General features: G+C 45.8%; 2 protein-coding genes across 7 annotated transcripts in view; both read left to right on the forward strand.

The window, feature by feature from the left end:
- Positions 1-145: 145 nt before the first annotated feature.
- Positions 146-12,030, forward strand: LOC107312129 (glutathione S-transferase-like). Of its 5 annotated transcripts, none has more exons than XM_015859266.3 (7): positions 146-343; positions 5,428-5,537; positions 6,644-6,695; positions 8,180-8,312; positions 9,711-9,852; positions 10,397-10,528; positions 11,715-12,030. In XM_015859266.3, the coding sequence occupies exons 2-7, from the start codon at positions 5,451-5,453 to the stop codon at positions 11,832-11,834; spliced, it is 666 nt and encodes a 221-aa protein (XP_015714752.2). In that variant the 5' UTR covers positions 146-343; positions 5,428-5,450; the 3' UTR covers positions 11,835-12,030. The 5 variants fall into 5 exon arrangements, with proteins under 5 accessions (XP_015714752.2, XP_015714753.2, XP_015714754.2 ...); XM_015859267.3 differs by having other exon boundaries at positions 5,431-5,537; XM_015859268.3 differs by lacking the exon at positions 146-343 and adding an exon at positions 2,889-3,027.
- LOC107312132 (glutathione S-transferase-like) overlaps positions 2,984-12,138 on the forward strand; it is a 27,957-nt gene continuing 18,802 nt past the window's right edge. The window contains exon 1 of one of the 2 annotated variants that reach the window (XM_085543887.1): positions 2,984-3,027. The gene's annotated coding sequence lies outside the window, so the exon portion shown is untranslated. The remainder of the gene's footprint in view (positions 3,028-12,138) is intronic. The other variant, XM_085543886.1, reaches the window with a different exon arrangement.

Consider the following 12,138-nt stretch of genomic DNA (forward strand, 5'->3'; position numbering starts at 1 on the left):
GAGCGCACCGACAGCACTACCACGCACGGAGGAGCAAAGGCGGAGCACTGCCATGCAGCACCTCCCCGCCTCCGAAACACCCCATCACGGCCCCCGGGCCGCCCACAGCCGACACGGGACGCCGGGGCCGGGCTGGGAGGAGCGCGGAAGCGGAGCGGGGTTGGTCTGTGTCGGGGTGGGTTCTGCCGGCGGTACGGCTGGGTTGGCGTTGAGCCACCGGTTGTGGCGCTGATGTGCTGTGTTGGGCGGTGATTTGCTCTTACACTCTTCCTGGAGCCTTTTCCAGCTCGGCTGGTTGAAGAATAGAACTTTTGGCCCGAATCCGAGTGGAAGCCGCCCTCTGGTAAGCAACTGCAGCCCCAAGAACGGGCTGGATGCAGCAGGGTCTGTTCTAAGGTCCTTCTGCCTGAGCGGGTGTGTGTGCGGGGAGCAGAGCATCGCCCCGGGCTGCCTGCAGGTCTGCGTGCAGTGTGGAGGAGCGTTTAAGTGCAGGCAGCGGACTGAGTACATGAGTTTGCTTATGTGCTTCATGCTGGAAGGCTGGTAGTAGAATTGTTTTGAACAACACACACACACACACACACACACAAAATAACTGAAAAGACAGTGCTCACAGCTGTATCAGTCACTGGTGGGTGCAGCTGAGGCCCAAGGCAGCAGCTGTGAGTGGTTTGTGATTTCAGGCCCAGCTGTGCTGCTCAGGAAAGGTCCAAGTTTGCTACTCGAATGTGAGTCGACATTTCCAAGGAGCGTGTGTTGCAGAGCGGTAGCAGAATCCCTTCAGCACAGTGACAGCACAGGAGGTGTTCAGCCCAAAGCCCAGAGCTGGGTCCCTCAGCAGTGCCATTGCTGGGAGGTCTCTGCTTTTCCTCTCCTGCCCCAAAGCTTCAGGCCTTTCCAGTCCCTGAGGGAGCAGTGATGGACAAGCACAGGCTGGTAGCCGGGTGTTCCTTTGCTGACACTGGCAAGCAGTGATTTTTCCCAGCTGTCCCTGTGCCTTGGGGGAGGTCAGGGAAGTTTGCTCTTTCTGCTTAAGCTGGCCTGCCCCTGTAGTGCATCTCGCAGCCTGTATCCACACACTGGATGTTGGAATGCTTGTCAGCGCTGGTCCAGGCTGTGCGGGCCCTGAGTGCAGTTGTGTCCTCAGGCAAAGAGGACATGAGACCATCATGTATTTCTGGAGCATTGATTTCTGTTCAGGTCTTAGGCATCAGGCAGCTGTAGTCTGATTGCAACTTCATCAAGTCTTTGTTATCAAGCACCTATTTATATGAAAGGAGAACTTTACAGAAGGAGACTGAGGTGTCTGTGAATCCCCATGGCAAGCTGTCAGCTGAGCAGAGGTTTGGAGCACGTGTTAACTGGGTTGAGTTCTGTTGCAAAGCAGTGTCTGTTCCACATAGAGCACGTTGCAGATACCATCCAACATAATGGTTTTCCTTGGAGATGGGTGTTTCTGTACTCACAGTAAGACTCTTTGTTGCCAAGAAGACACAAACTGTAACTACGAGCTGAGCAGGAGACAGAAAGGGAGAAAATGAGGGAATGTGAAGAAAATCTCAAAGCAGGGGATGTGCTTCAGAGGAGCGTGTTGTGGTGTGAATATGCAGAGAGCTCTAAAAGCAACAGTCATCAGATAACACCCTGGAGCTACCTTACTGATAACTGCAAGGCTACTTGTGTAAACATACCCCTGAGTTTAAAAGATCACTTGTTACATACCCGCCCAGCCGGATTTTGTGGGTGGAACTCAGGAGAACTGTGTAATGGGAATGAATGTGTGAATTGGGCTTTTCAGGTGTGCTGAACGCATGCAGTGACAGCTCAGAAAGAGCAAGAAGTATCCAGTTGCTTTGAATTATACAAAGCACAGATGTTTCCTTTATATCTGCAACAAGGCTGCTCTCCTTAGTCACAGCTGAAGCTCCCATCCCTCCATCCTCTCCTCCTCCTGTCAGTACTATAACACAATGCAGTTTGTGCAGGCATCAAATTCCCTTACATTTTAAAGTCTGCCTTGGAATTTTGAGTGTAGCTCCAACCCAAGCCAAAGTAATACTGACTCATTCTATGGGAAAGCTCGCAAGGTTTGATGATGCAAAACATTGCTACACTTGGTCAGGGAATCAGCATCGTATATGATAACCAATTATTACCTATATCTATCTTAACAACTCATTTATTTGACTTCAGTTCATACTCCCTCCATGTAATAGCAGAAGAATATCCTGGCCCGCATTCAAGCCTGGAGTGATTCAGCAGATTTTTTCAGAGAACATTGACCTTGGGTGCACATGTTGCCTACAAGGGCACTAACGATGTAGATTAGACAGGAGGTGGGGGCAAGGGAGATTGTGTGATACTGACCTCTTTGTGATCAACACAGTTATCAAATAAAACAGCAACTGGCTCTCCTTCTATCTCCTCCTACTCTCAATATCAGTAGTCGTTTTCCCCAGGGCAAAACCAGGGCAGTGTCTTTGTCAGAAAGAAATAAACACTTCTGTCTTCAAAAATGAGGTTCTTCTAGCGAAAATATCCTGAAGGACCATCCCCTGCCTCTAAAAGAAGGGAAAGAAAGGTGGCCAATCAGGGATTCCAACTGAAATAGTTGATGATAGGTGTGCAAAGAGGTACAAAACTACAGAATCATGAAATGTTTTAATTGAAATTGGATTAGTATCATGGTGTTTTTTTCTTAAACCATGGAAGGTTTTTGACTGCTGTGATTCTTGCTAAGTAGCAAGTTGCCATACAGTGAAAATGGGAAGTATAAAACGTAGTGCTGGCGTGGTTGTCTGAAATGCTAGTGACCTCTCATAAGTGTTATCTATGTGCACTGTCAGCATCAGTTAGGAATTCCCTTCTTGTAAGTAATAAGTGATTAAAACTAGATGTTTTAATTAAGAAGTAGCATTACCCAACGGCAGAGAAGTGCCTGCAATTTGCTGTGTAGGAGGAGCTAAAAGCTCCATAACCTCAGGGCAAAGCTGCTGAGAGCTCAGAGCGAGTTCCAGTCTGTGCAAGGTAAGTGTTTTGGCTTTTGGGTATGCAAAGGGAATTAGTGTACTTGATACTAAAGTCAGTGGATGGATTTTGTGAATTAAATACCTACAAGTGCATTAATTTCTCAGAGGATTTTGTGCATCAGATGAGTAATTGTCATCTGCTTTGCATGTATGCAGATTGAAGAAAAATCAGTTTAGATCTCAGAAGTGTGAAATGGTTCCTATTTTGGAGACAGTGGCAAGCTACTTACAAGGGAGATTTGTTTAGTTGTAGCCATTTGCTGGGCACTGCCTATGCCTTCACTGTGTTTGCTGTGCCCTGGTTCTGAATGGGGCAGAAGCCCACGTGCCTGGAGACAATTATTGATTTGAATCCCTGCATGAGCTGGAGTAGAACTGAGCAGGTATTTCACTTTGGCTCTGTCTGTGGTGACTACCTGCAGGATGTTACCAGAAACAAATTGGATACTGGCCTAAAGAAAGGAGAAGAATGGGGTCTGCTGTGAACGCTGGGAATGATAAGGTCAAGTGATTTTCCTTCCCCCCAATCTTTACCCATAAGGGAGTGAGGAGCAGAGAGACCCAGGAAGGCTGGACATTGCTCAAAAAGGAAATCCTAGAGTCACGGGAACAAAGTGTCCCCTGTGCCATAAGATGAGTTAGTGGGGAAGAAGGATGGTCTGTCTGAGCAGGGAATTTTTGCTGAGACTCCAGGGGAAAAAGGCAGTTCTCTGCTTGGTAAAGGAGGAATTTCCATCCTTTACTGGATGCAACAGGCAACATTACGAGTGAGGATGAGAAAAAGTCTGAGGATCTTAATGCCTTCTTTAAGTCTGTCTTCAAAGTCAGACCAGTTATGGACTTGGTACCCAGCCCCATGAGCTGGAAGACAAAGATGGAGAGCAGCATAAAACCCCCAGAATTCAGGAGGAAACATTGAGCAATCTGCTGTTCCCCCTGCACTGTCTCAAGTATATGGAGCCAGATGGGATCCACATGAGGGTACCGAGGGAGTTAGTGGAACAGCTTGTCAGGCTGCTTTCCATCATTTCTCAGTAGTCCTGGTCAACAAAGGATGTCCCAGAAGTGCAGGCTTCCTAGAGTGACACTCCTCTATTAGAAAGACTGGAAAGATGATCCAGCAAACTGTAGTCCTGTCTGCCTGGCTTCTGTGTCAGGGAAGGTCACAGAGAGCTTGTCTTGAGTGCAGTCAGATGGCTTGGGTTGGACAACCAGGGATTCAGGCATGAACTGCAAGGGTTCATGTAAGGAATGTACTCCTTGTCCTACCTGCGCTCCTATTACCAAGTGACGTGCCAGGTAGATGTGAAAAGGCTGTGGATATGGTCTACATGGACTTTAATGAAGGTTCTGACCCTGTCTCTCAGTATTCTCCTGGCGAAGCTGGCAACCCATTGCTTTGACAGGCATACACGTGCTGGGTAAAAAACTGGCTGGCTGCCTTAGCCCAGAGAGTGCTGCTGAATGGAGTTAATTGAATGCAGTGTTCAGATTTGGGCCTCTTCCAGCAATGAAGACACTGAGGCCCTAAAGTGCATCCAGATAACTCCAGTGAAGCTGTGAAGGGTGTGGAGCACAAGTGTTGTGAGGAGCAGCTGAGGGAGCTGCAGTTGTGTAATCTGAGGAAGAGGAGGCTCAGGGGAGACCTTATCGCCTTGAACATGAAAGGAGGTAGTTGAGTGGTGGGTGCTGGCCTTTTCTCACCCGTAACTACCTATGGGGCAAGGTACTAGCCTCAAGTTGCACAAGAGGAGGTTCAGGTTAGAAAAGGAGGTTCTGGCATTAGGAAGTATTTATTCTCAGCCATAACAGTGAGAAATTAGACCAGGCTTTCTTGGGAAGTGTTGCAGTCACAGTCCCTGGAGGCCTTCAAGACAAGGGTTATATAGCACCAGAGGGCATGGTGGGGATGGCTACACAATTGTAGATTATGATCTTAGAGGTCTTTTCTGACTTTAATGAGTCTTTGATTCTATTCTATTCTATGTGTCCAAGGATGGCAGGGAAATTCTTCCTGTCTCATTATAATGCACCTTAAAGTCTAGCACAGAAACTACAGTAATTGCTAAGTTTACTCAGTGTTTTGTGCACAGCCAGACTTTCTGTCAGAGCAGAACACTTTGGGCTGGAACTGGTCTTTGCTTTGCATGGTCTCTGAAATGGGCCACTTGCTGTCAGTACACGGATGTGCTTAACTAAACTGCACGTGTGAAATACAGTACCGCTTTCCAACACATTCCCACTCTTGTCCCCTCTGGTGATACGATGTCAGCCCTGCATCATCAGTCATTGGTTTAAAAGAAGACTTGTTTGAGTGGTGCTTGTGAAACAGCTGCAGATTCATGAACTGCATTCTGTTCCTCTTTGGTTTATGAGAGTTCTTTTCTGTTCTGGATAGCAGGAAATCAGATACGTGGAAAGATGTCTGGGAAGCCAGTTCTGCACTATGTCAGTGTCCGAGGCCGAATGGAACCAGTGAAGTGGCTACTAGCAGCTGCTGGAGTTGAGGTTTGTCTATGGTTGTTCTACTGATAGCATGTGACAAATACTCATTTATAGTATTCATTATTAATAATGGACATACCAGTAATTTCTGATTCTGCATTTAATGCATTGCTCACCCATCACCAAATAAATGATGCCGAGTTGCTGTTTCTCTTCCAAGCGTTGTATGTCAGTCCCACTGTTAGCATTCTACATCCATCTCCCTTGTGGCTAGTGCAAGAAATCATTTGACACCACAGCATCAGAACTTGTCTTCTTATTCTCTAGTCAGAGGAGTTGAGCACCTCAACTCCTGATGGCCTCTAGTTTGCTTTCAGTTTACAGAATAGTATATAAATTATGCCTATGACAGAATAGAAGGACTTCTTGGAAAGTAATGCTCCCTTTTTTATTACATTGGCTCATGATGACAGAGGTGGATTTTGGTGATGTGGCAGTAGAGGCTGAACCTTCCTGGCAGAATTTCATTACGTGTTATTGTTGCAGCAATGAAATGGCAGCAGAGGGGCTGTCTGACACAATGGCAGCTGGCATGATCATGCATATGAAAAAAAAAGGTATGGAATTGAATTCCTCATGCATAAAAAATGGCAGCCATTGACACTAATCAGTGTTTTCTGAACAGTTATGCAGGCTAAACAGTGGGTGTGAACATGGCAAGGAGTTTCAGCATTTTTTGACAGCAGTGTGTTACACAAGCCACCTTCCAGATGGCCATGCCTGTTTTTACTAACAAGGCATGTAGGTTCTTGTTCATCGCTGAGGAAAGCTCATAGCTAATGGTGTTTTCTTGGGGATAATCTGGTCCACCAAATGGTGCTACTCTGTTGTTCATATTTATTTTAGTTTCCATGAACCCCCCCCCAAAAAAAGGGTGGCAGGCAGTACTTATGGAGCAACCTTAGTACCTTGCCCTGAGGATCTAAGAATGTAATGTGAGAGGGACAAGGAGACAATATGGAAAAGGCAAACTAATTCTTCAAAACCTGATTTGGTGTTCCTGAAACAAAATTCCCATCAGCATTGTGTTTTGGGGCCTTGTTGTCTTGTGACAAGCAGAAATTAAAACATGCAGTCAGAACACAATTTGTCTTTTGTATCCCCTGCAGTTTGAAGAAAAATTTGTAGAAACAAAGGAAGATCTCCAAAAGCTAAGGGCTGGTAAGTTTCCTTCCCTGTTTAATAATCAGACAATAATGATCATTTGAACTGTTTGTCCTGGAACATGAGAGGAATTATGTTTCATGAAAGATAACATAGACTGGATGTTACAGATGGAATCACAGACATGCACACAGTAATCATCACCTTGAGGTCCCTCAGGTCCGTCCCCTACTCAAGGAAGGACACCTAGAGTAGGTCCCCAGGACCAAATCCAAGTGGCTTTTGAAGATCTCCAAGGAGAGCCCACAGGCTCTGGGCAAGCACTGCCAGCCCTGCATCACCCTCACAGTTAACAGTGTTTCCTAGTGTCCAGATGGCACCTTCTCTGTATCAGCAGTAACCCTTTGCTGGTTGCCCCAAGTTTGTACATTCCTTCCAGTCAGATCACAGTGAAATTCATTCATACTTTAGGCTGCCCACAAAGATGTTATTTGATAATCTGTGTGAAGCCAGTATTGTCGATCTCTGAGTTTAAGCTGTACTTGTGTTGTGCTCCTGTTTTCCGTGCAGTGGCTCACCTTGCTCTCTTTAGATTCCATTGCAGTGAGCCTGGTTACTCACATTTCTTCTGAACAAAATTACACAACTGTGCTCATTGCTTGGCTTTTCAAAGATATCTGAATTCAGAGTGGCCTTTGCAATGCTGATCTCCTTCAGGAAGGGATTTACACAGAATCACAGAATCATAGAATTGTAGGGGTTGGAAGGGACCTCTAGAGATCATCAAGTCCAACCCCCCTGCCAAAGCAGGTTCCCTACACCATGTCACACAGGTAGGCGTCCAGGCGGGTCTTGAATATCTCCAGAGAAGGAGACTCCACCACCTCCCTGGGCAGCCTGTTCCAGTGCTCCGTCACCCTCACTATAAAGAAGTTCTTCCGCACATTCGTGTGGAACTTCCTATGCTGTACTTTCATCCCATTACCCCTAGTCCTGTCCCCACACACTACTGAAAAGAGACCAGCCCACCACTATGGCTCCCACACCTCAGGTATTTATAAACATGGATCAAGTCCCCTCTCAGCCTTCTTTTCTCAAGGCTAAACAGACCCAGTTCCCTAAGTCTCTCCTCATAGGGGAGATGCTCCAGGCCCTTCACCATTTTAGTGGCCCTCCGCTGGACTCTTTCCAAGAGATCCCTGTCTTTTTTGTACTGGGGAGCCCAGAACTGGACACAACTACAGCCTCATGTCAAGAGGGCTTTAGCTCTTGCAGTAATCACGTGAAACACCAAGCGATATTCAGTCAATGTAAAGTCAATGTAGGAGTCACAAAGTTCAGTATTAATGATTATGTTAACACTAAGCATGAACACAATTTTTAACAGTAGTCTAGGTGTCCAAAGTACTTTTTCAGTACTTTATTAGGAGAGTGGGGATCGGTGTCACAAATGAAGAATAAGATTGATGGTTATTTTCCCATATCCCCATGGATGATCTTCATTCACAGGCTGAGCATTTCCTTGTCTTCTTCTTCCCCAGGTGGATCCCTGCTGTTCCAGCAAATACCCATGGTGGAGATTGATGGGATGAAGTTGGTGCAGACCAGAGCCATCCTCAACTACATAGCAGGGAAATACAATCTCTACGGGAAAGACCTGAAGGAGAGAGCCCTGTACTGTACCAGTACTACCTTTGTTTGTTAGCTCATAGCTGGTGCTACTCTTCTGATGACACAAGAATATCTCTTGTCAAATTTAGACTTGCAAGACATTTATTCGGGGAGTTTTCTTGTAGTGTGTGTTGACCCTGAGTGCAGGTGATGTGTACAGTAGTAATAGATAAGTAGATAAGACAGGAGGAAAGGTGGAAGGGATTTTTTGAAAGTCAGAGATCAGTGCTTTATTGGAGGGAAAAAAAAATAATCATAGAATCATAGAATCACAAGGTTGGAATGACTTGCGGAATCAAACTCTATAATCCAGAGATGGGTTATAAAGCAGGTATGTTTATTCCAGCGTTGCGCAGCGCCGGGTGCAAGGGGGATAGCTCCACCAAACTTGCACACCGTAAGGAGAAAAGTGTGTTACAGATATAGGTTAAGCTAATACATAATCAATAGTCTCCTCCTCAGTTTGATTACATATTCATTACATTCCCTATGGCCCCGTTCCCCGCAACCCCATTCCCTCATTCCCCCTGACCCCATTCCCCGCGACCCTTGCCGTTGTTTTGGGGTGAAATTCTTCTTCTGTTTTCTTCTTGGTGTTATCTGCTGGTACCATTCTCCGACGTAAGCATCGTCTTGCCCGGGGGTATCTAATCCTTCTTCTTGTCAGAGGTCTCTGGACAGTTTCTTCTTATCTTTATTGCCCTCTTCTCTGGTTTTCTTTTGACTAAGTGTCTGTAATTCCCCTTTTCCCTGCCCTTTTAAATGTAAACTATCTACAGTTACCCTTTGTCTTGGTTTCTGTGAAGTTCCCCTTTCCCTTTCTATAGCAAAGTGTTACCTTACCACCATTTTGAGGCTTTGCTCACTCTTCAGGAAAGGACCTACAAGATCATCCAGTCCAACCATCCTCCCATTAGCACTGCTACTACAAGCCACTAAACCAGATATCATTGCTCCTCATCCAGACATCTCTTTAACATTGCCAGGAACAGTGACATCACTACCTCCCTAGGCAGCCATTCCAGTGCCTGACCACTGTCTGAGAGAGAAAGTTTTTCCTTATGTCTAATCTAAACCTCCTCTGATACAACTTGTGGCCATTTCCTCGGGTCTTGTTTGTTGCCAGGGAGAAGAGGCCGAAGTCCTCAGGTTCTACCTGTAGAATCTTAAAGGCTATTCAGTATGTTATTCAGTAGAAGTCAGACGTTTCAAGGTATTTGTTAGGAATTGTATGACATGTATGCCAATTCTTTATTTGTGTTTGAAAAGTTTTAAATGCAGAGAAGATGTGCCCTGGTGAAAAAACAGATAGAGCCATTTACTGATGGGTTCCAGCTTGTGCCTGTTGTGCTATTCAGACCTCCTATATTTGACTTGACCAACTGGATCTGTTCCTTTCAGAATTGACATGTATGTGGAAGGACTGGCAGATCTGAATGAGTTAATCATGTACCATGACTTCAAACCTGCTAATGAAAAGGAGAAAAATCTTGCAAGTATTTTCGACAAGGCCATGAACAGATACTTACCAGTCTTTGAGAAGGTACAGAACAAAGATTTAGTAGCTTAATTAATACTGTTTTCCAGAAATTCCAATCATGGTATACACAATCTATAATTCAGAAGAAAAGACAGGAAAAAATTTAAATGTAAATGCTTTGATTGTGGTGGAGTGAGATGAGGCTGGAGACAGAAGACACTGCAAGTCTCAGAGACAGGCAGAGCTGCAACAACCCAGGATGCACTGAGTTCCACAGAGCTCCATGTTTCAGTCTGTATGTTGTTTCAGACAATAGCACTGGCTTTTACACAAAGCCTCTTCCTGAAGTACAGATCCTTCTGACCAAACGTGTGTTAGAAGAATTGCTGCATACATACAGGAGAAGGACTGCAGGTCCTCCTGTCATTAAATAAGAAAAAGAAAAACAGGAAGGTGGCTGAGCTGGAAGCAGGGTGATAGTACTACAGGTGTTTTTATTGCATTTCTTTGGCGAGAAATCCTTGCAGTGGATGACCTTACTTTGAAGATACCATGTTAAGTGACAAACCAATCACATCTGCTTCTGGTCCCTGTTCCATGTTTTTAGGTTTTGAAAGACCACGGACAAGACTTTCTTGTTGGCAACAAGCTGAGCAGAGCAGATGTGAATTTACTGGAAACCATTTTAGTGCTGGAAGAGTTCAAGCCTGATACACTTGCAAAGTTTCCTCTCTTGCAGGTAATTGCATAGACGGTTTAAGGGATATAAACCAAATCAGAACCCCTGATTTAAACTGGTTGAGAAAATATGGGGTTGGGAGGGTAGGAAAATAAAATAAAGTCAAATACTCTAAGTGGTATTGACCATACTGGTGGTTATGGTGGCCTTCTGTCACCTCAGCGGCCAGGTACTGAAAGGCATAGTGGGTTGAAGCATAGATTCTTAAAATCCTATAATATCTTGAGTTGGAAGAGACTCATAAGGACAATTGAATGCAGCTCCTGGCTCCACATAGGACTTCCCAGAATTCAAACTCGGTGTCTGAGAGCACTGTCCAAAGGCACCTTGAACTCAGGCCCAATGCCATCTGGTGCAGAATCGGTCCCTGACCCCCAGCTGCCCCTCCCCTGGCACAGCCCCATGCTGTTCCCTTGGGGCCTGTCACTGTCACAGAGCAGAGCTCAGCGCTGCCCTCCACTCCCTGTGACAAGCTGCAGCTGCCATGAAGTCTCCCTTCAGCTCCTCTGCTCTGTGCTGAGCAAACCAAGGGACATAAGCTGCTCCTTGTATCTCTTGACATATATATCCTTTGGCATCTGTGTAGTCCCCTGCGTACACTGTAACAGTTTCATGTCTTTACATTGTGGCAGCCAAACCTGCACACAGTGCTGGAGGTGAGGCCGCACAGCACAGAGCAGAGCAGGACACCCCCTCCCCTCTCCCAGTGGCAGTGCTGGACCCCCCCAGGGTGTGTTGGTCCTTTGGGCTGCCAGGACACACTGCTGGCTCCATGTCCAACTTGTCATCCAGCAGAATCACAGATCCCTATTCTCAGGGCTGCTCTCCAGCCTCTCTACTCCCAGTCTGTACTTAAATTCAAGGTCGCTGCATACCAGGTGCAGAATCCAGCACTCATGTTAAACTCAGTGCGGTGTGTGACAGCCAGCCTTACAGTTTTTGAGAGATCTCTCTGCAAAGTCTCCCCACCTCAGAGGGAGTCAGCAGTTCCTCCTAACTTAGGATCATCTGCAAACCAACTTTTGATGTGTCTGAGTTCTGCATCATTTTAAACACTCTGAAGAGAAATGCCCCTAAAATGCAGCCACGAGGAACCAGCCACCAGGTTCACGTCATCCAATGCACTGTTACTCTGAGAGTCACCATTGGTCTTAAGTACAGTGCTGTGTTCTTTTTTGTTCTGTAGAGTTTCAAAGCAAGAGTGAGCAATATTCCCAACATCAAGAAATTCCTGCAGCCTGGCAGCCCGAAGAAACCACCTCTACAGGAAAAAGAAATCCCAGCCCTGCTGGCAATTTTCGAATGAGCAGCAACCTACCTGCACTGTAACTCCATTCCATTGTCTGTGGTGTTTCCTGAGAAGCAAAGTGAAATTAATGAAATTAGTTTAATTTCAGTAGTTTCATTTATACACTGGCAAGGGTTAACTCTGTTGTCTCAAATTTAACATGTTGTCTTAAAAACGTAGACTTTTCCAGAAATAAAGTTGACATTACGATGTACGTTCAGTGACTTCTTGCTGCTGTGTACCCACCCGAGTGCTCCCTTGTTCTGTTAGTGGTGTTCCCAAGCTCTGCTGGAATATGGAGGAGCTCAGCCTGAGCAGCAGA

The sequence above is a fragment of the Coturnix japonica genome, chromosome 3 (genome assembly GCF_054131305.1).
Source record: "Coturnix japonica strain WE chromosome 3, WE-NBRP24, whole genome shotgun sequence".
Classification (NCBI taxonomy): domain Eukaryota; kingdom Metazoa; phylum Chordata; class Aves; order Galliformes; family Phasianidae; genus Coturnix; species Coturnix japonica.